This window comes from Diadema antillarum, unplaced genomic scaffold (genome assembly GCF_040938485.1).
Source record: "Diadema antillarum isolate AM-2024a unplaced genomic scaffold, OU_Dant_1.0 scf00000025, whole genome shotgun sequence".
NCBI classification, from domain to species: Eukaryota; Metazoa; Echinodermata; class Echinoidea; order Diadematoida; family Diadematidae; genus Diadema; species Diadema antillarum.
Genome location: NW_027270914.1, coordinates 1,647,393 through 1,671,153, shown reverse-complemented (window position 1 = coordinate 1,671,153; position 23,761 = coordinate 1,647,393). Strand labels below are relative to the sequence as shown.

At 38.0% G+C, this 23,761-nt stretch overlaps 1 protein-coding gene across 1 annotated transcript in view; it reads left to right on the top strand.

Annotated features, from left to right (window-relative positions):
• The window catches only part of LOC139733961 (MAM and LDL-receptor class A domain-containing protein 1-like), a 59,183-nt gene that overhangs the window by 30,507 nt on the left and 4,915 nt on the right, over positions 1-23,761 (top strand). The window contains exons 12-29 of the mRNA XM_071644777.1: positions 994-1,094; positions 1,925-2,095; positions 2,927-3,017; positions 3,779-3,934; positions 5,080-5,193; positions 6,000-6,121; positions 7,298-7,487; positions 8,249-8,398; positions 14,758-14,858; positions 15,386-15,550; positions 16,094-16,214; positions 16,529-16,648; positions 17,926-18,066; positions 19,543-19,805; positions 20,218-20,440; positions 21,039-21,179; positions 21,583-21,680; positions 23,302-23,466. Of these exons, the coding sequence (XP_071500878.1) occupies positions 994-1,094; positions 1,925-2,095; positions 2,927-3,017; positions 3,779-3,934; positions 5,080-5,193; positions 6,000-6,121; positions 7,298-7,487; positions 8,249-8,398; positions 14,758-14,858; positions 15,386-15,550; positions 16,094-16,214; positions 16,529-16,648; positions 17,926-18,066; positions 19,543-19,805; positions 20,218-20,440; positions 21,039-21,179; positions 21,583-21,680; positions 23,302-23,466 (2,633 nt within the window). The remainder of the gene's footprint in view (positions 1-993; positions 1,095-1,924; positions 2,096-2,926; positions 3,018-3,778; positions 3,935-5,079; positions 5,194-5,999; positions 6,122-7,297; positions 7,488-8,248; positions 8,399-14,757; positions 14,859-15,385; positions 15,551-16,093; positions 16,215-16,528; positions 16,649-17,925; positions 18,067-19,542; positions 19,806-20,217; positions 20,441-21,038; positions 21,180-21,582; positions 21,681-23,301; positions 23,467-23,761) is intronic.

Below are 23,761 nucleotides of genomic sequence, written 5' to 3'. Positions count from 1 at the left end.
GCACACTATTTCTACTAATGCACATAAAGACATGTGCCTCATCAGAGTTATAGAAAGGGGGACAATTTTTCATTTTTTCATATTCTTTGCCAGCATTCCATTGTTTGATCATGTAACCTGATTGCAAATTTACTTTATGCATTATTTTTGGGCCTCCCATAGACAAAAACCATGCATTCAGTTCTTCCAAACCATTTATCCAGTAATTATTAGGTGCACAGTAAATTTACTGGATGTACATGATCAGCTACATGTAGCCAATAGGCATCTCTTAGTGCATGAACTCTTGCTACAAGTGTGCAATAACATGTTTAGAGTGGCTGTCCTCTACGATGCATCATGCAGCCAGTAAAAATCAACACACAACTCTTGACCAATGAGATCACAGGATTTTCTCTACCCGTTCTATAATACAATACATATATCTTTAGATATTAAAGTGAAATAATTTTCTGTTAAGAATAAAGGATATAGAGTGGTTGTAGACACTGTATCATTATGAAAAGGGTAACTCCACTCGGTGTCCGAGTAAACATGCAAGAGGAATGAAACCCGATATGCATGTACAAACTGTACATGTAGTTTGCAGCTGGTTTCCCAAGCACTTGAGCTGCTTATATCAAATTCATGAAATTGAGCTGCTTGGTCACACAAATTCTTACATGCAAAGAAAGAATTTATATAGATTGTTACAACAGAGAGAGTTATACGAAGACCTGCATGCAAAGAAAACTTCATTATACAGAACCATGCAGTAAACTTGAAATATGTACATCATGATTCAATTGATTAAACGGTTCAATTGATAATTCAGTCAATGGAACACACATAAAGGCAGGTTCACACTGTTCAACTGCTAAGGTATTAACCAAGTTATGATCTTGTTGATGAGTGATAGAAAACTCACAAAGTGTTTACAACTTTTGAGATTACATGTGATTATGTGAAGGTAATGACCTTCTGCCGCTCAACCATTGCTGTGTATCCAAACAGGTTACTACATGGTAATGGACGCCAGTACATCTGGGTTTGAAGAAGGAGACAGGGCTCGTCTCATCAGCCCTGTACACCAGGCCAGCGGGTCAGATTGCAGAGTGAGTAGCCACAAGGTCATAACTACCTACTCACATTATGATCTGTCAATGCTGATTGAGCAAACTCTAACCTTGGAGGGTGAATAGCTACATAAAAGGTCACAGATACCTCACACGGAATAGCCACAAGGTCATAACTACCTCACAAGGAATAGCCACAAGGTCATAACTACCTCATATGTTGGTCTGTCAATGCACTGATTGAGCAAGCCATAACCTTGTATATCATCAAACCCTGGGGTACGGCAATGTGTAGTGCTATGTCTTACCCTTAACCCATTGAGGACAAGCTGTGATTTTCCTATAACACTCGTTTCCCATGGACACCTGCCCGAGTATACTTCGGACTAGTCTTTCTCGGGTTAAGCTATACTGTTATCTTTGCAGCCAGCTTTTAGCAATCAGCCGTGATGATCCCATGCCAATTCATTCCTGTCATGTCAAATTTAAAGTAATTGCAGAGATAATAAGAACTGCGATCATTGTAATCCACATCTACTACCTACAATTTCTTTAATAGGTTCATTCGTGGAATTATAATGCATAGTGCAATGGTACCAGTACTGCTGCTGTAGAGTGTTGCTGCTGAGAGATGCACATACACACATGTACCTTGCCTGTGTCACTTCTGTAGCAGCAGGGAATTAGCACTGTAATGTTCATTATCACAGTGAGAGAGAGAAAAGAAATCAAATTTGAGGATTTATTTGATGTACTTGCATTCATTTATTGTTGTGTAAAGATCACAAAGAACACAGCAAAATCTTCTTACTTATAGCACTAAAAATTGCTTCCACCCATTGCTTTGTAATCCATTTGTCCATCCGCAGTTCCGCACCTGGTACCACATGTATGGAGTAGACATGGGCACCCTCAACATCTTTGCCCGTACCTCCATTGGAGGCTACATGAACATCCTCTGGACCAAGACAGGTCACTCCAATGATTATTGGGAGCTGGTAGACGTAGGCATCCCTAGCTCCATCACCTCAAACTTCCAGGTTAGAAAGAGTTTCTTATTGCACTCGACGTGCCGCGTTTCAATTCGATTCAATAGTTTATTGAAGAAATTAAGAGAAATGAAAAAAAAATTGTATCACTTTGGATTATGTCAACTTTTTCTTTTCTTTTCTTTGTGATTATGGAAATAAATAAACTATTGAATTGAATTGAAACGCGGCACGTCGAGTGCAATAAAGAGTTTCTTCTATTTCTTCTCTTTTTCTTTAATGTCTCCTCCCAAAAGAGCTCTTGGACAGTACATTGCTGTAATGTACATGTATATCTGTTCATTCATTATGACATATATTTCAATATCTTAAGATCTTATTCAGTCTGTATCAAAGCTATTGGAATGTTCTTCGTTTTAGTGTGCTTTCTTTTTTCATCAGTGTTGATAGAGTGATAAGTACACATTGTACGTGCTTGTATATGTCTCAAAATTGCATTTAGCCTGCTTAGTATGTGCATTTCCATTTGACAGCCTGATTATAATTTTCGGCATGAAATAAAATTTTATTTCTATAAATCATCATATTACAACTGTATGGGATCTGCAGAGATTGGCTGCCCTATTGTACTGCCTTTAATGAGTTAATGGAACTTGGACCAATTGACCAAAGGCAAAAAGTCATTAAAGCGTGATCCTTATGGAAAAAAAAAACAAACTCAACCACGTAAGAAGAATTGCAGATGGTTACACTCAGGTTCAGTCTCAGAATAGACTGAGCAAATTAGTGTTCTCAGAAATGGACAACAGAAAATTGCAAAAGACTAGCATGGAAGTCATTGGATTTGTATAAAGTGCAAGTATTGACTGATCCATTCTCCAGATTGTAATAGAGGCAATCAGAGGCGATGGTCCGTATGGTGACATAGGAATCGACGATACTTCGTTTACACCAGACTGCGTCAAAACATCAGGTGAGGTCCTTGTTTGACATGCGCTGACATTAAAGTACTGTAAAAGTGGATATTTTTCGTGCGACTAATTTTTTGCACTTGGCCGGGTTAGAAGAATCTTGCATGTTTTTATTTCCGCGAAATCAAGACATCAACTACAGGAACATACGGCACACAAAAATATTTGCGTGCTTTTATTTTGGCGCTAGCTTCTGGTCGCGCGAAATGTGCGAAAATTTCAACACCGCGAAAATGTCCACTTTTACAGTACCGGTATGTTGCCTTGGTGTAGGCAATATGCACACTATATACTTCTAAGTTTTGATTGAAATAGTGACGGAATGAATTTGTGAATAGCATTTCAGAATTGACAAACACGCCCATATGCTTTGCCAAATTGGCAAGACATAACAACTCATTAAAACTTTAGATATAGGCCCTACTTGTATTACAAAGAACACTAATGTACAGTAGCATTCTATCAGTTACAAATCCCAACAACTACAAACACATGTGGGACTGAAAGAGAAGGTGGTGCTCGAGTTGTGAATTGTACAGAACAAGTCTGTTTTGGGAATGTAGGGTCAGAGGAAAAGGGTTTCATGGACCACATGGCACCCAGTGAGAAAGTTCTAGTGTTGTAAGTGTCTTGCTCACTTGCACAAATGCCTTGGCAGGACTGGAACTCTAGTCCTTCCAGTTAAAGGCACACAACCACCAGGCCACAACATCTGTGAGATTCTCATATTCTTGAGTATGTGTCATCATCATTTTACCACCAGGTGGCCTGCCACAGGGGGTCACCACTCCAGCGTCGTCCACCATTGGTCCTTGTGGGGCTGGGAAATGGCAGTGTGACAACGATGAGTGCATAGACAGCAACAAATACTGCGACTATGAGGCTGACTGTACGGATGGTTCAGACGAGGCTTTTTGTGGTAAGATGATTATTAATTTCACATTATCAGTGTCATCATCATCATCATCACCAGCAGTAGTAGTGGTAGTAGTAGTAGTAGCAGCAACGACAGTGGTCAGTAGTAGTGTGGTGGCATTAGAACTTTTAATTTTATTATCTTGATTATCATAACCATTATTATGACTAACATTTGTTCAGTTGTTCAGTCTGTTACTTGTCCGCTTACTTATTGCAAAGAGGCTCCTTGACCCTCGAGAGCGCCTTCAGATTAGCATGAAATGTTTAAAAGACCTATTGGGTAGCAATACTGTCTACTAATGTGTGATATCCTTCTGTGTCAGTTCAACATGAATACATTGCAGGAATATGATGCTTTTTCCAGTATTAGCTGCTGATCAAAATATAAGTAATTACTGAAAGGGTGACGGCTTCACTTCATGAAAGCAGAAAAAATTAACAAAAACAAAAGAAACAAGGAAAGAAAAAACCAAAACGAAATTTGAAACAAAATTATTTATTCTGCAGCTTTCTTATTATTTATTTTATTCATGTCCTGTGTCCTGATCAGTTAATCAGTTATCATGAAAATTCTCTTTGTGAAAAAGAGACAGTACATTTACATCTACCCAAGATCACAATCTCATTTCTGTATTCGTTTCTGTTCTTATTATATACATCTACAAATTTGTATGTTGTGAAAAATTGAACAGTTAGTAGGTGATTTGACACACACACATCAGTCTGGCACTATTCACAAAACACAATCAACCTTTCTGAACCAATATTGAAGAAAGCTGTGCTTTAACATCTACTTTAGATTAGGAATACTGTTATGACTTGTTTCATTGGAAGAAAGAGCGTAGCAAGTTACAGCTATGTGACTGACAAATGCTAATTACTGTAAAAGTGGATATTTTTGCGTGACTGATTTTTCGCGCTTGTGCGAGTAAGAAGAGTTTCGCGTGTTTTTAATTCCGCGGAATCAAGACATCCGCCACTGGAACATATGGCAAGCAAAAATATCCGTGTGCTTTTATTTTCGAGCTAGCTTCTGGTTGCGCGAAATGCGCAAAAATTTGAACACCGCGAAAATTTCCACTTTTACAGTACTAGGATTTCTTTGGTATTACCATTATTGTTTATTTTACTGTATTATGCATACAGGAACCTGTTCCTTTGAACAAGGCTTGTGTGGATACATTGACATGAGCTTTGGAGCCTTTGCTTGGGGTCGGGGACAGGACACGTCAGCACTGGCAGCAGGAATTGAAGCAGCAGGTAATGTGTTCTGTGTTATCTTTCAGTGTTAGTGTAGTGTTTGTGTATTCCTTCTTGAATGCGGTGTGTATTTGTTTGGAGCACCCTGTTTGACATTTACCAATGGTGTTTGCATTGCATATGGGCAGCAGGTATTGTTAAATGTTAACTATTGTTAATGCGTTTGTGAGAGTGTCACTTGACTGCTGATGTACGTGCGTAGTGTAAAGTGTTGACTACGGTGTAAAGTGCTTACATCAGTTCTCTTTTACCACAAAAGAGCTTACACTGAGAATGAAAAAGTATGTGTTTGTGTAGGCAGTCTACACCTCAGCGTTGATGTTATTGCAGTGTTAGTCAAAGCAATGCAATTTTGTATTTAGTATCATTTGATAGTTCAGTGTGGGAAGCTAAATATCATGTCATACTTGCATCTCAGTTTTATACCTACTGTAGAATGACTGATTTCATACTTTTCAGTTCCAGCAGAATTCCTGAGCACTTCCTCACTAACTTGTAAGAACTGACCCTTGAATTGCTAAAATCAACACTCAACAAACACCTTGATTACTATTCATCTAACACCCTACGTACTTAAACATTCATTAATGATACATGTACATCATTCTCTGACTGCATATGAGAAAAAACGGTTGGGGAATGCAAACCAAATGGCCGGCTGGATGCATCGCAGGGCTCTTGGCCAGAAAGTTTCAGATTCAAATCCTTTGTGGTATCTGCATTTTTGTACCAGGTCCTGTTGGAGACTCCTATGATACAATGCAGTTATATCAAATTATCTCCTTTTTAATAATATCATATTGCAGGAGGCTATTACATGACCATAACCACTGGTAACGGTCAGTTTGATGAGATGGCCACTCTCAGCACCTCAAACCTACCAGACAGTGCGGTCAGCTGTGAGATGAGCTTTTGGTATAAGTGTTCGGTGAGTAACCATCAAGTCTTCGAGTTATGTACCTGTGATAGGGACTTTGGACAGTGTATACAATGCTGTGGGTTTGTTTGTTTTTTTATTTGTGTTTCAATCAGCACTCAAAGTACACAATGGATTAATTCTAAGTAATGGTATCAAATGATGGATTGTGACAACATGAACATTTTATACAGTTTGATGACTGATTCATAGCAGTATGACTGATACATAGGAAAGTGAACTCCACCTGTTGTGTTGTCAATTTGACAAAAAAGTGTCAAAATTGTACATGCAGATTGATACTTCCAGTTTACTCTTAACCAGCAGTATTGAAAATCATTACTGAACATTGATGAACATTAATCTAATCAATACTGGTTAAAACTCATTATTTCATCCTTTGATATATTGTAAATACTCATTGTATCATATATTATTTCAATTATCCATGGCCATTAATCCTTTATATGGCAGGAACTTTGGACAGTGTGTACAATGCTGCAGGGTTTTCTGCAGGGTTTTCTGTGCCAATTAACACTCAAAGCACTCAAAGGGTTATTTAAATAGGAGAAAGAATGAATGCAATGGAGTAATCTGAACTTGCGCTTGCTTTCCCCCCCATTGCTATCCAAGATGGCTGTTCTGAGTAATGAATTCATGATTGATTTCCCCCAATGCTATCCAAGATGGCTGATCTGAGTAATGAATTCAGAGTAGAACTCTTGACATCTGATGGCCAGAGTTCTCAACTTTGGTCCAAACCAAGCTGGTCAGTAACAAGCTGGACACAAGTAACCGTTGGAATTGGACGCATCGTTACTACCTATCAGGTATACACACATGCTTTGCCCTCTAGATGACCTTAACTTAGCACATAAATCATACATTTTTGATGGGTGCTACATGGTTAAGTAACTGTCAAATAAGTGTTATAATAATGAAAGTATGAAATGTATTTATTTTCTTTATGAGCATTGTTAACTCTGTGTTTTGTACATGTTCTCTGTAAGGATGATAATGATAATCATGATAGTGACGGTAATAACATGATTACGTGTGATTTTGTTATCAGGGTAATAGTAGCAATTATTGCTATAACATTGTATCTTTACTACAATGTAGAATGTGGAAGGTAAATTGAGTAAGGAATGATTTATGGATGAAGTACTCTTTGTCTCCCTTTCCAAGATCCTCTTTACTGCCTTCGTGACGTCCACCAGTGACATCGTGGCCATCGATGATGTGACCTTTGACCAATGCAAAGTTGAGTCCTACTCACCATGTGAGATCCTGTGTGACAACCAGATCTGTGTCCCGTACACAGCTGCCTGTGACTATGCCGATGATTGCGGGGATAGAACGGATGAACAATCTTGTGGTAAGCTGCGCCTCCAAATTTGCATTGGGGGTCGGGATCGAGTGTTAAGTCTCGGAGCGATTTTTTGCTGCAGATATGATTGTGCATCAGATTGGAAATTCTGAATTTTAATGTCCTGTATTTTGTAAAGATTATGTGAAATTGGTTACAGTATACTTTTCATTTAGATTTGCACAAATGTCACAAATTTTAAAACTCTGCAAGTCTCTTTGACTCTGTAGGAGGCTCTGCTAAAATTAAAATTTCTCTTCATGTCATGACAATAGACTATAAAAGCTTTTTTTGATTTGGGTGTTATTTTGGCCTTTTGAATAGTATGTAGTATACGATCATCTCCCTGATTGTACCTGTTGGAGTTTGATTGATTTTTGTGTAGAAATGTTTAAAGTAGAATTTGAAGAATTATGCAAACATGGACAACAAAACAGCAGTATTTATAAAGAATGTTGAAATCGCTAATACCAAAGTGCTGTAAACTAGTAATCACACATGTATAAACATAGCATAGATACAACATTGAAAAGACAAGCACAAGTGTTGTTGAAATGAGTAGAAAAGCAAAGAGGGCATTTAGTTAAACACACTTTAAAAGAGCTTTTTGAAATCATGGGGTATATGATGTCACTAACCAACTGAAATAACTTACATTAAAAAGGACAAGAATCTCATGAAAGGTTGCCTTTCTAGTGATAGAGCTTTAGTAGGTCATCATCACAATGATACTATTATTGTGTGTAATCTTCTCTTTTCTTGGTGATCAGATAAATATGACATGTGTAACTTTGAGCAAGGGACAGTGTGTGACTGGGTGCAAGACAGTACTTCTGACCTGAAATGGACCTGGGTGTCTGGTAACCAGGGGAGCCTGGATGGGGCGCCTGGTGTGGACCACACCTACAACTCTGGCACAGGTACACTAATGAGTTTGGTTTGTTTGTTTCGTGTTTTCTCAGGCACTAGGGAATATTCATTTCAAGTAAGAATGTTTTGCTGTTTTTTAACTCTTTATGTGCCATGGTGGAAACCTCCTGCGTACCACATTATTCTAGGACAACAATGTAGTCATAATGATTTGAGAGAACATTCTGTTTTTCCAATCTATGTTATTGCTATTTAGATTTCTGTTAAAGTGTACACGTAGTGAGCGAAGTCATAGAGAAAAGGCAATTGAAGCTGTTAACCGGAGGGCCAAACCCCAAAAACTCGCTTATTTAACGAGTGAGTTGCACTCTCTCTACAAACTAAGTAGACCATGCTTATTTTCAAGTTTTTATTGTAACAAACAACATTCCACTGGTCTACCTCAAAAAATTTGTTGCGAAAGCCTCCAAATCCAAGATGGCGTCCAACATGGCCGCCATATTTACTGAATTTGTTATTTGAATGATAAAATTTGATAGAAACATCAGATTTCAACAAATGAGATATCATATGAAAGGAAATAAAATTTTCTACAAGTTGATACCATTTTTGTGGGTTATTGTGATAACTGGATTGAGATTTTAAGGAAAAAACACTCATTTTTTGATATTTTTCTGAAAAAAGGAAAATCATGAAAATGCTTGATTCAGCATAAAACAGAGAATAACTAAAAGATTATCTTGAAACGTTTCAGGAATCTTGTTTGACATATAATTAATATTTGGAGAAAATTAGGGGTCATTACCGCTTTTGGTTCAGGAGTAGTAATGTCTCAAACTTGAAAACTCACTATGTAAAAATGGGCACGTTAGTTGTGACCAAGACCTTGTTGGTCATAAAAAAGTCTGCGCACGTCAAGACTACTACACGCACCACTGGCACTGGCGCGTGTAGCAGTGCCAGTGGTGCGTGTAATAGTCTTAGCAAACGCAGACTCTTTCTTTGACAAACAAGGGTTCGTGCCTGCAAACGAACTTTTCATACCAAGTGGTAGCTTAGGTGACAATGATCGCTATTATTTCAAAGTAGATTGTTCTGAAGCAGATGAGATGAAGCAAAAATATCTTTCAAATAGAGGTAGAAGTTTGAAACAACCTTGCTATATAGAAAGTTTCTAACAAAATTTGGATCAATCACTCAAAAAAAAAAAAATCAAGATTGCAGGCCATCAAAGCTGACATAGTGTATTGCACCAAAGTAGATGTATTATTTCGATTTTGATACATTTTTGTCTGTTTTGCAGCATCTATATGGTTTTTATATATTCTTAAAATTGTAATGGTATTTCAAACCATCTTAAGCTTTTATGGAGACATTGTTCAGAATGCACCGTGAACATTTCAATAAAAAGTAAAAAGAAATAAATAAAATTAAAAATTTCTATGAAAACCATGTAGAAATTAACATCTTTCCCATATAATCAATATTTGGAGAAAATTAGAGGTCAGCATTGTATTTGGTTCAGGAGTTATAATGTCTCAAACTTGAAATACCTTTTTACATAATATCATGTATTTACACGCATCTGTTTCCAGAGATGTCACAGAGGGTCAAATCCAAGTTTGTGCTTACTTTTCGAGTTCCACTCTCTCTATAAATAAGACCATACATAATAATTATTGAACATACTAAGCAATGTTTCGTAAGTACACCTCAGAAGATTTGTTACAAAAACCTCCAAAGTATAGATGCGGTCCAATATAGGGTCGCCATTTTTATTGAATTTAACATTTCAAACATAAAATTTGATAGAGACATTGGATTGCAGAAAATTTGATGTCATATGAAGGAGAGTAAAACTTCCTAAAAGTTGATACCACTTTAGCTGTGTATTGTGGTAAATGGGTGGAGAGGGTTGTTTGCTTCTCTCTCTTTTTTTTTTTTTTTTTTTTGGGGGGGGGGGGGAGGAAATTCATATTTTTATACTGTTTTGAAGAAAGGATGAAATGTGAAAATGCATGATTTTGTATTTATCAAAGAAGAACTGAAGAATTATTTTGAAACCTGCGATTGAGATTGAGATTTACTGAGATGAGACATTTTTATAATTCATATTTATGGAATTACAGGCAATATCATAAACTGTTGACAAGTTAACATCTAAAACTTAAAAAAATATATTTATGCATTATAAATTTTGCATACAATGTGATTACATGATCACATGTAATACTGTATTGGTCTAGTGACTTGCAAGTACCTGCTAACTAACTTTTCATGCCAAGTGGTAGGTGACGCTGGTCGCTATTACTGTATAGCATTTCATAGTAGATTGTTCTGAGGCAGATAAGATTGAACAAAAAGTATTTTCCAAAAAGAGATAGGAGCTTGGAATTTGGCACAAATTTTGCCAATGTGTCATATTTAGCGACAAACATAGTATCCACACAAAATTCAAGATGGCAGTAATTAACTGAGGTTGTCGTTCAAGGCATTATTCACCATAAGTGCACGTAAAACAAAAACCCACCTTTAGTTAATTCCTCAAACTAGTTCTAAATTGTGAGTTAGGGATAGAACAACTAATGTACAAACTTAAAGGACACGTTCACCTTCACAGACATGTGGGTTGAGTGAATGCAGCAATATTAGTAGAGCACATCATTGAGAGTTTGACAAAAATCGGACAATCCGTTCAAAATTTATGAATTTTTGAAGTTTCTGCTCATTCAAGGCTGGATGAGAAGACTACTATAGCTTGTTATGTCACATGAGTACAATGGTATGAAGAAAGAATAAAGAAAATTCAACATATTTTCACTTTTCTCGCATAACAAGAGAACACTTGACTTCTCTCTTTCAGAAGGCAGGGAGAAAATAATATTACCCTTAACATATATCAGTAACAAGTAAAAGAAATGTGCACTTTATTAAAAAAGTAAAGTTTTGTGAAATTCTCTTTTTATTTTCTTTGTATGGTTGTATGCATATGCCATCATACACTGTAGTAGTCTTCCCATCCAGCAGTGACTACGCAGATACTTAAAAAATTCATAACTTTTGAACAGATTGTCCGATTTTCCTCAAACTTTCAATGATATGTTCTAATAATATTGCTGTACATTCATTCAATCCACATGTCTATGAAGGTGAACTTGTCCTATAAATTAGTATAATCAATGCAAAATATTATTAGATATACTAAATAGATCTGATAAGAACGTTTGTTTTTTTATACTAAGCTGTCAACAGTTACAATGGTTATGGTTTTGTGGAAAGAAATGGTGATATCTCCGTGTGTTTTAGGCTTTATTATAATTTTTTTACATGGTAGAATGTTTGTGATACAACCAACCTGCACATGAATCGAATGTGATATCTCTCCCTATGATAAACAATACCTTTTGTGTGTTGCATCAAAGTTAAATCTCAACTTATAATTTTTTTTTCATATATTTTTTCAATCTTCTTATATTGCTGTCTATTATATGTTTCTATACATCTGAACGATATTGTACTAGTGTAAACCATATTGAGGGTCTTTTTTTTTGGGGGGGGGTGGAACTCATTCTAGTGTTTCGGTAAGGCTCAATCTTTGATAAAAAAGAAATGCTTCTGTATCAAATTATGCTTTTTTACTTGTATGTTACTCTGCTCTTGTAGAAACGTGAATGATGATGGTACTACACTGCAAAAAGTCCGGTGTTAGATAGTGAACACCGAGCTGGTGTTAAATTTTCGGTGCTCATTTATGGTGTTGAATCAACACCAACGGGTGTCATTTCCAAATTTTAAACTGTTTTTTGAAGAGTTTCTTAGTAACTGCACTTCTTGTTGATTTTTAATTTAAACAAGACGATCAAGAATTTTACATTAAAATACTCGATTTTTGAAAAAAATGTGAAAATAAATTTACACCAAAGTAACACCAGCTGGTGTGGTCTCTTATTGAAGCTGGACGGGTGTTAAACCATTGATATTAACACCAACAAATATCAAATCAACACCATGTGGTGTCATTTTTGAATTAACACCAGTACAGTGTCAAAATAACACCAGGTACAGTGTCAAATTAACACCACGAAGTGTCAGGTGAACACTTTTCAACACCATCACAGTGCATTTTTAACACCTGTGGGTGTGGTCCTTTATTGAAGTTTGATCGGTGTTAGATTTAACATCCGTGGTGTTAAATCTAACACCGATGTTTTTACAGTGTATGTGTAATAATGTCCGTATAATAGATGTCCTTGAAAGCCCTTCTGATCCCACCCCCCCCCCCCCCCGAAAAATCCGACATGGCCTCAATTTCTCAAATTTGCTTTTAAATGTGTTGTGTGAAATTACTTTTCAGTATATTCTTCTAATTAAACTGTCCAAATTGATTTTTCGTACTGTATATTCACATTTACAAATAAGCATGCTGAAAATGTATTTACTTTTAATAGATTTTTCTTACATTGTTTTAAGGCTGATTTCACGTGGGTTATAATAGTGTCACAATTGATCTGAACTTAAGCCATTGTTAGATGCTTTCCCATATTAGATATCAGGATCACTTGACAGTGAAAATGTTAATTTTCATTCATTTTAGAGTGACCTCGGGATCACTCGAAGAGTGACGAGTGATCCTAAGGTCATTCTAAAATGAGTGAAAATGAACATTTCCACTCAAAATTCATTCCAATTTTACTCTAATTCACTGTTTTCTGTTATTCACTCCTTCAAAAGTGAATACTTCCACTCGATTTTTTCTTTCTTTTTCAGAGAGTAGAATATCACTGGTCTTAAAAATGTCTCCATAAAAACCTAAGACAGTTTGAAATAGTATTACAATGTTTAAAATATGTAAAACATATAAATAGATAGCACAACAGACAAAATTGTATCAAAATCCTGATAATACATTTAATTTGGCGGAATCAACTATGTCAACTTCGATGGCTGTCATCTTGATTTTTTTTCGGTGGTTGATCTAAATTCTGCCTTAACCTATCTATAACAAGACTGGTGCCAAGTTTTTTGCTTCATTTCATCTGCTTCAGAACAATCTACTTTGAAATAATAGCGACCAGCGTCACCTGAGCTACCACTTGGTATGAAAAGTTTGTTTGCAGGCACAAACTATTGTTTGTCAAAGAAAGAGTCTGCGTTTGCCAAGACTATTACACGCACCACTGGCACTTCTGCACGCAGCAGTGCCAGTGGTGCATGTAGTAGTCTTGACGCGCGCAGACTTTTTTATGACCAACAAGGTCTGTCACAACTAAAGTGCCCATTTTTACATAGTGAGTTTTCAAGTTTGAGACATTATTACTCCTGAACCAAAAGCGATAATGACCCCGAATTTTCTCCAAATATCAATTATATGTCAAACAAAATTCTTGAAACGTTTCAAGATAATTTTTCAGTTATTCTCTGATTTATGCTGAATCAAGCATTTTCATGATATTCCTTTTTTCAGAAAAATATCAAAAAATGAGTGTTTTTTCCTTAAAATCTCAATCCAGTTATCACAATAACCCACAAAAATAGTATCAACTTGTAGAAAATTTTATTTCCTTTCATATGATATCTCATTTGTTGAAATCTGATGTTTCTATCGAATTCTATCATTCAAATATCAAATTCAGTAAATATGGCGGCCATCTTGGACGCCATCTTGGATTTGGAGGCTTTCGCAACAAATTTTTTGAGGTAGACCAGTGGAATGTTGTTTGTTACGATAAAAACTTGAAAATAAGCATGGTCTACTTAGTTTGTAGAGAGAGTGCAACTCGACCTCTGTTTTCAGCTTTTGGCCCCCCGGTTATGTGCTTTGATGGAAATTGTATTAGAAATTGATGATTGTTTTGCTTTGAAATTACCAGTAGGTACATTACTGTAAAGGCATGTCCTTTGCACATGAAACAGTGACAGAAACTCATAATGTGCACGCATATATATTAGGAAACACTGCTTGTTAGTCAATCACCACTTAATGCAAGCTGTATCTGAGACGAACGGAAGCACGAAAAAGCTTTCATTGTACTTTGACATTTGGCGATTTATCGATTGGTTTAGGCGGGTTTGTGGGTTTGAGCAGAATATGCGAAGTTGGCACGCCGTCAATTGAGTCAGATGTGCAAACATGGCACATAAAGAGTTAATTGTTGTTTGTTTTGCTCTGCATGTATTCTTAGCCTCCTGTCAAGAGGTTGTCAGTACTTAGGGGTAAGTTTCCAAAGCAAGAGTGGCAGTCAGTTTGACAACTCAGATGCTGATATCTGATTGGTTGCTATGTGTCAGCAGACCAAGCAACCACATTAACCACTGTACTCAACTGTCAATATGATATACACAGACTAGTTTTACCTTTTTTCCTGAGTGAAAGTTGTAGTCAATATTGTGTCCTCCCTGTTGTTCTCAGGTCATTATCGCTACCTGGTGTCGGGTGAATTTGACGTGGGAAAAATGGCACGGCTCAACAGCATCGTTCTCTCCAGACCAGCTAACGATGGTGACTGCCAGGTATTGGCAAATTTCTTAGAAATTATGGCCCTGTTGCATAAAAGTTGAGGTGAAACATAGATCTGTGCATGCACAATTCTGATTGGCTGAGGCCTGACTCATCTTTGATTTTCTGACTTAACTTTAATTGCATATTTTTATGCAACATTGCCATAATAACCTTTTTTTGTGCTGGGCCAATTCAAGTGAATTTCACTTGTTTACAGTTCAGCAAATGAGGGTATTTCAATAGACATTTTGATATCTACAAAGATACTTTACACTACTGCATTGTACCATGAAACTCATGAAAATTTCTGTTCCATTTAATCATTGGTCCACTTTAACAACATATATTGTCAGCTCATGATCCAAGACACATGTGATACATCCTCACTCAATGATGATAATCTTAATTGTAGACGTTCTTGAAAAAATATGGCTTTCACTACATTTTGGTGTTTCTGATATTGGGCCTCTAAAATAACCAAGGGTGTAGTCCAGTAGTAAACTGACGATGTTTCCTCTGTAAATCCTTTTTGTTTCAGTTGGTGTTCTGGTACTTCATGTATGGAGTTAACGTCCGGTCACTGACCGTGTACACCACAACGTCCACCAGCGGTGACCCAGTCCAGCAGTGGACAATGTCCAACTCTCAGGGTGACCTGTGGATCAAGGGCACAGTGCCTCTTAACTCTGGCAGGAAGTTCATGGTAAGCCACGTTTTCCATCTCATTACTAAATAGTTAACTTATTTTTTCCCAAGACTTTTACTCTTTGTGTTCCATGCTCACAAACCAAACTTGGCTGATGACTTGTCAACTTGGCATGTTTTGTTTAACAGCACAACCATGCACAAACTGGTTTGTTTTGAACACTGGACCATTTGCAAGAAAAATATCTGTAGTTACGGCTGTATGTCATAAACTTTATAGTTTAATAGTAGATTGAACTCCTGACTTTCCATCAGAGGTCCTGAGTTTGAATCCCTTCATGAGCCTACATCCTTATACGATGTTTATATCCACCATGTCCCTTTCAACCTAGGTGTCTAGATGGGTACCTAACAGTGCGAGGGTAATACTAATGGCAGAGCTCTCTGGTCAGAGCAGTCGCAACACTGAAGAGGCTACCCTGGTTAAAGAAGATCACAATATATTCTTGTGTAATGTAATAATAGTATTATGATGTATGATAATATTATTATCATTACACTATTTTTTTTTTTCATTCTCCAATGTGCTTGTGACCCCTAGGTGTACTTTGAGGGAGTCAGTGGTGGTGATGATGATAGCATAGCTCTGGATGACATCGTCTTCTCACCAGGCTGTATGAAGGACCCCGATCAGACTCTACCGGATACCTTGACTCCCACAGGTGAGTGATGGGTTTCCTTGCAGACAAAGCTTCCACCCAATTCACATCTTAAAACTGAGACTTTTTATTTATCACCTCTTAAAAACAAAACAACTTCAATCACATTTAAAGATCAAAGTAGTAAAGCACCTACCATTGGTACTTTACACAATAAATAAGAACATACAAAATAACACAGTTAATTAATTGTCCACGGGTGATACAATATAAATGTCCTGATAAGATATATCACCAGTTTCTTTAATGGACCAAGTATGATTTTTCAGAGCCTAGCATGGATAGCAACCATTCTTTCTTCAATTGTACAATACTAGGGAGCCCTCATTGTGGAGATCCAAACCAGAGAGCTTGTGACGATGGCACCTGTATTGACATGGAACGCTTCTGCAACTTTGTCTACGATTGTGATGACCTCTCAGATGAGGCTGACTGCCGTGAGTATTTATTCCCGTATATGCTGAATATTTTGCAAGGTTTTTATTTTCACGAATTTGCTAGTCAGATACTATTTGCTAATTTAAAGACATGGACAAATATTGGCTCTGATTGTGATATGAGTGTGATGTGCACAAATTCATTTTTCTGTTCAGTACTGTACTACAAGCTCACAAATTTATGTGTAACCACTTGCAAAATTGTAGGGCAGCCCAGATCGCAAAAATTTAGTCTGGCTAATTATATGGCATATACAGTAACCCCTTGAAGACCAATCAGGAGTATACACAGGCAGTAGTCCATGAAAAATGTGTGTTACAGCGAATTTATTTACACCTAAAAGGTTAAAGGCCTTTTCTCACTGACTACAATCCTGCACCATCTCTGTTATAGAGTCCTAAAGTGTGATATCCTGGCCATTTATTGCCATGGAAACTGGTTCTAAGCAACCTCATATAGCCTGAATATCTATGAACACAGATGCTAGCAATGCTCGTATTTGTGGTTCCAACCCACTGTCTGTTAGGATTTTGTAAGGATTTCTTGTGAAGCAGAGCTGTAACAAAAGATGGCAACATCACTACTTTGGCACTCTTTACAGAGTGCTTGTCTCCGGAATATTTCAGTTACACTCTGCTTGGTGTGGAGTTCAAAACTTGCACATAGTACATATACAGCAATTATATATATTTTTTTGTGTGGTAGATACTGTAAAAGTGGACATTTTCGCGATGTTGGAATTTTCGCGTATATAGCGCAACCAGAAAATAGTGCAAAAATAAAAGCACGCGAATATTTTTGCTTGTCGCATGTTCCTGTGCGTGATGTCTTGATTCCGCGGAATCAAAAACATGTGAAACTCTTCTTACCCGGCCAAACGTGAAAAATGAGTCGCGCGAAAATATCCACTTTTACAGTAGTAGGCCCTGCTGGACAGATAACACAGATGTGTACAAATTTATTTGATATGAACAAACAGTGTAAGTAAGTAGAAAACTAGCTGCCATATTCTTGTGTGTATTTATTTTCCTTTTAATTATGATTGATGATAATGAAAAAACATAGAAAAGATAATTGGAAAAGATAATATGCATGCACTCACATGCAAACTTGTTTGTATGGGATATGGTTGCATGTGTAAAATATATGTTTGTTTGTGTGTCACTCCCTTTCTGTTTGTCTGTCCAGTTGTCTGTCCATCCAACTGTATTTCATCTGTTTCACAGTATTCTTTATCTATTGTGTTGATGTTTGTTTCTCTGATGTCTGCCAACAGCTGCTGTGTGTGACTTTGAGGATGACATGTGCTCCTGGTCCCAGTCAACCGGTGATCAGTTTGATTGGATAAGGTACAATAACTCTGCCTCCGATAGCTTCACTGGACCAGACTCTGACCACACTACAGGAAGCCCAGCTGGTGAGTGAGTGGGGTGGGGAAGGGTGTGATTAATTTTAATAGTGGTATAGCGTGATGTGCTGGGGTGAAGACACCCAATATTCTTCAAATTGGTGCAAAGATTCATCTGATTAAATTGTCAACTGGATAAAAGTTCATTTTGCCATCCATCCATTCTAGCCAGAGATTCTGTAAAAACCTCAAGATGGATAAGGAAGCCATTCACTTTCACAAGCAACAAGGAAAAACTTTCAACCGGGACCTGGGGCAATAGGCCTACTCGCTTTCTTCAATATATGATCCCATTCTCTCAGAGCGGCATGCACCACCTTGTGGAAAAACAACTTTCTTTGTTGCAGTAGCGATCGATCTGAAGAAGCCTAAAGATTCAGTAGGTGAAAGTCTCATCAAACAGGTAAATTACAATTGATTATGGCAAAATGAACTTTTATCCAACCACCTTATACTCATGGTGGGGTGAACTACCAGGTGTCAGTATCTTTGCCTCATTTTTGGGTGTGACTGAGCGAGGGATTTAACTACTCCACCATGTTGTTACCCAAGGAGGTGAGATAGGATCTGTGGCATGATACAGGTTTGTGACCTTGACTTGTGACTCTGAAACACAATTAGTCAATAATCATTCCTTTCTGAGGCATAGAGTGTATTTGCCTCAATCTAGAGGGGATAGTATGATAACTCACTACCGCACAGTGCTTAGAATCTCATCAAGGCTTGAATCCCCAACTCTCGAACTGTTAGGTGAACACTGCATTGTTATGCCTCACCATGAAGCGTTGCCGGAGGCATTATGTTTTTGGGTAGTCCATCCATCAGGTGCTATTTGCAAATTTTAAGACATGCAAAAATATTAACCCTCATTCCGGCGTGAATGTGACGTGCACACACATGATGTAGGTTTTCTCTGTTCAGTACTGTACCCCACAATCACAAATTTAACTACTCAAGAAATTGTTGGGAATTCCGGATTTGTGAAAAATTAGACTCGCCAAATGTATGGCATGTACAGTAGTTGACAGCCTGACAGGCAGTCTGTTAGGCTGCACCAATTACAGTCATGATTGCTACTCTGTGACCTACTGTGGGAGCCATTAAACCTGTGATACTAGAAATTGTGCAAAATGGCTTGATGGCAAACATAACTGTAACCTTTCAACAAAGCAAGATTTTTCCATCTCAGCGTGATATTGCAGGTACATGTACGTAACATGTAATGGTAGTAGGACTACGCTAATTCACAAGCAAATTGTTGTGGCTAGGATCAGTCCCAGGATGTAGTAACAATGCCAATGCAAAGGAGGAATATGACAGCCATACACACATTCCAGGCATCAATAAAGCATTTAAGATTAGCATCCTACTTCAGCGCAGTGTAACACCAATCAAATCACTACATCAATTCTGGCATGATCTGTATTGTACTAATTTGGGCGATGTCGTTTGACAGAGAGTATCCCGATGGTTCCCTGCTCACAGGTATCTATTATTATGTGGATGGCACCAGCAGTCGCCAAAATGAAAGGGCAGCCCTGGTCAGCCCAACGTTCAGCATGGCCGGCACCAACTGCGAAATCTCGCTTTGGTACTACAGCTACGGCGCCACCTACGGCAACCTGGAGATCCGGCGGCGGGTGGACAGCCAGGAGAGGGCGCTGTTGCAGATTGACGATGGGAGTAACTTCATTACTCAGTGGAAGCAAGTCGTGGTGCCAATCTTTCCTTGTTTGACAGACTTCCAGGTATGGTCTACAGGGAGGCTCTTTGTGCCCCCTTTCACATTGAGACTCTGTGCCCCCCCCCCCCCCCCCCCCCCCTTTCACACTGAGATGCTTTGTGCCCCTTTCAAACTGAGGCACGATCGTTTTTACATACAGTCTAATTCAGTATTTTTTTTCCATCACTTTCATTTTTTCACATTGTTCCTCAACAAACAGACATTGCAAATACAGAAAGCAAATTGGTGTTGTGTCTGAAATTCTATGAAATTTAATTATGCCATTCCATTTGTGATTTTTTTTCTTTTTTGATTTTATGAAAGACTTCGATGAGTAGCAAAAAAATAGTTAAAAGATGCAGCTTCAAATCACAGAACAGTGGTTTCTGAGACTCAGTCAGTTAATTCAGGTGACATCTGCCTTGTTTTGTCCACAGATTCTGATTGAAGCCGGCAACCAGCAGACCTCCCAACAAGCTGGAGGCTACGCCATAGACGACATCCGCTTTGATAACTGCTACTTTGCGGTCTCCACGCAGTCCTGTCCAGTCGGTCAGCTGCAGTGCGTGGTGGACAATTGCTACCCTGAGGAGAAACGGTGCGACATGGCCAAGGACTGCTGTATGGACGATGCACTGGGCAGTGACGAATCAAGCTGCAGTAAGGCTGGGAGTGTAGTCTATTGCATACTTCAGATACAAACCACTTTAATATAATTGTGTGTGTTAGTCCTATAAGTGTGTGTACCTCTGTGTGTGTGTCATGCTAGCATCAGTTTTATGCATGTGTGTATATGCTATAGTGCTATATGGAACCCCTGCTATAATGAGCTCACTTTTAACAAGATACTGTTTTAAAGGAGGTGACTTTGGTAGTCCTGATTTTCCATTCCTGTTTCAGCTAGACTTGATTTTATTCCTCTGGTCTCTTTTTTAGTATGTTTACAATGAGGTACATGTGTACCAGTCATAGAGTGCTGTGATGGAAAGGTTGAAAAAAAAAAAGGATTACAGCATCGGCGATTGCCAATGGGCTGTGATGTCTATGGCAGTAAATAGAGAAAGTTACTGGTCCTGGTAACGCGATTTTAACCTGTTGAAGATGAGTCCCAAGTATACCCGGGCAGGCGTCTATGGAAAATATATGTTGTAGCAAAATTATCCCATCCTCAACAGGTTAACAAGATGTGTGGCAGGCCTTGTGATGTAGGTGGGTCACTCCTGATACTTTTATCTCTCTTGCTCCCGATGCTTGACAGCTTCCTACAGACAATGCAACTTTGAGGGCAGCATGTGTGACTGGGTCCAGGTCAACGACGCCGACGACTTTGACTGGGAGCTGGTACAGGCAAACAAGAACTCCAAACTGACCTACGACCACACCCAAGATGATGCATCTGGTACAAAAATCACTTTTACTCTTCTCTTGGAATTCACATCATTATAAAAAGTGTTCACATGAGTATTCTCACAATAGAATTTACTGTATGGGTGCTGTGCTTTGAAAACGTGTTTATCATCTATTCATTTATTAAGCCATCCCATTTCATAATACAAGTAAATAGGACAATATCTCATGCTGGAATACAGTAGCACCTTTCCATAGCAACAACCAATAGGGAAGCTGGATTCTTGTCATCACCATGGTACTTGCCATTCCAGCAAGATCTGCTGTCATAGCAACGTGTCATGAATGGGGCCCAGTGTAAACTATTTATGCTGAAAGTATGGATGTATGTGTGTGTGTGGTTGTATTATGTGTGTAGATGACCTAAATGTAAACATTTTGTATTGTCTCGGCAGGATATTACATGGTAATAGATCGTAGCAATGAGGTCCAGTCTGGTGAGAAAGCGCGACTTGGAAGCTATATCATCCAGGCTAGCACGACTGATTGCAAGGTTTGTAAAAATCTACATCAGTGACACCTTTTTTTTTAGCAGTCTTAGAATTGAAGTTCATTTTGATCTAGACACATGCATAATTATCCTAAAATCAGAACATTTCTTGAGTGTCGAATCATCTAAGAATCCCGAGTATTTAGTAAAATATATATTTTTCTTTGTATTTGTTTTTCTTAATTGGTCTTAACCCTAACTAAGCCGGGGGGGGGCCTCCGAGGCCCCCCCCCTCGACGTTTCGCGGGATGTATCGCTATCGCGAGAAGCTATCGCCGCGACGTTTCATGACTTTTTTCTTTCGAGTCTCCCGCATCTTTTGACACCAAATTTGCGATGCCCGGGTGCGCGGTTCCGAAGTTGCGCATAAATATGCACGTGCATGTCAGACCAAAAATTGCTCAAAAACGTGAATTTGTGTACAATTTCAATGCAAACTGTGTTTACAGGCAAATTTCATAAAAGCATGATTATTTTGGGGGTTTATTGATTAAAATCAATTAATAACGCATTTTCTTGTTCGGAACAATGTCACGGACAAATTTCATCGAAAAAACAATGAAAAACGTAAAGTCGAAAAAACAAAGAAATACATAAGAAATTCAAAAAACAATAAAATACTTAGGAAATTTTTTTCTGATTGTGCAATTTTTTTCTCTTACATTTGCTTAAGGACACTAAAAAGAATATTTACACCAAAAATGTGCCTGTTTTGAACTTTATTTAGTGATTTATACCAAATTGTCTGATTTCATGCATCATTATGCATAAATTAGCATAATTTAGTGTAAATGATTATTTTTGAGAAAATTACCTTCATGGTACTTTAGATTACATCATAGGCAATGCGTGTGCCAATTTTCGTCGCAATCGCGCGGTCGACGGCCGAGATCCGGAGGGGGGCCTGGGAGGTTAGTTAGGGTTAAAGATGATCATCTACAGTCAAGAGGTATATCCTTGGTAGATTTTTTTGTCAAATGTTTGTGATGGTTAGAATGCATATTGTACTTCTAAAAATCATGTGTATTGTGCCCCAGTCTGATGCAGGGTAGCTTTCAATCACAAGACCAACCAACGTAATCTAGATCACAAAATTATACCAGCCACAGCAAATATCTACACAAGCCTCAGTCCTTAAAACAACCCAAACATTTTGACATTGCAACACCTAATGAAACTTTGTGTGGACTGTGATTGCTGAATAGCATGTGCATGATACTTACTTGTATGTGAGAAAATCTAGAGAAAAACGATGAATAAAATTCTACTGGTCTTGCAAAAACCTTTGCTTGCCAATGAGCTCTTAACTCCAAATTAATTTGCTAAGTGACATCAGTCTGATGTTGTCTTCGTTTTGACAGTGAGGACTCGGAGAACAAGGACAGAAGGTGGTAAATGACTCACCTTAAAGACCATTGTGGGAAATGGGAGTAAGTCCTTGCAAAAAGGAAACATGTAAAAGAAACTGAATTTTGAAAACAGGGTTGGCTATAAAAGACCCATCAGATATCATTCCATATTATTTTGCACCATGTAGTTCTTACCAAAGATGTAAATGAAAAAAGAATATCAACAAATTGACAAAACAATGAAGAAACTCTGCTCTACTCCATCCTTTGCTCAGATGCGATTCTATTACTACAAGAGTGGTGAGGACAGTGGCTATCTGAGAGTGTACACCAGGACATCTGTAGGAGGCCCTCTACTGCAGCGCTGGACAGACAGCACTGACCAGGGACTCATGTGGGTCAGGGGGTCAGTGGATCTGGACAGTGATGCTGTCTTCCAGGTCAGTTTGTGTGTGTGCTCACACCTTCCACTCATTCTTATCTATGATTGTGAAAACATTACACATTGGTTGCCGACAGTGGATGTGCCATGTACAGCTGTATAGTCATGTGGAAAACATATACTCAGGTATGTATAGGAGGCAACAGGTTAAAGTATAGTGTATCGATAATGACTTTTGTGTTGCAGCCATTTTTGCATAATCGCCATAGGTCAGTTGATTGTAAAACAACAACAACAACAAAATATGTGAATTGCAGCATAACAGCAGTAGCAGGCAAAAGAAGTGATGTTAG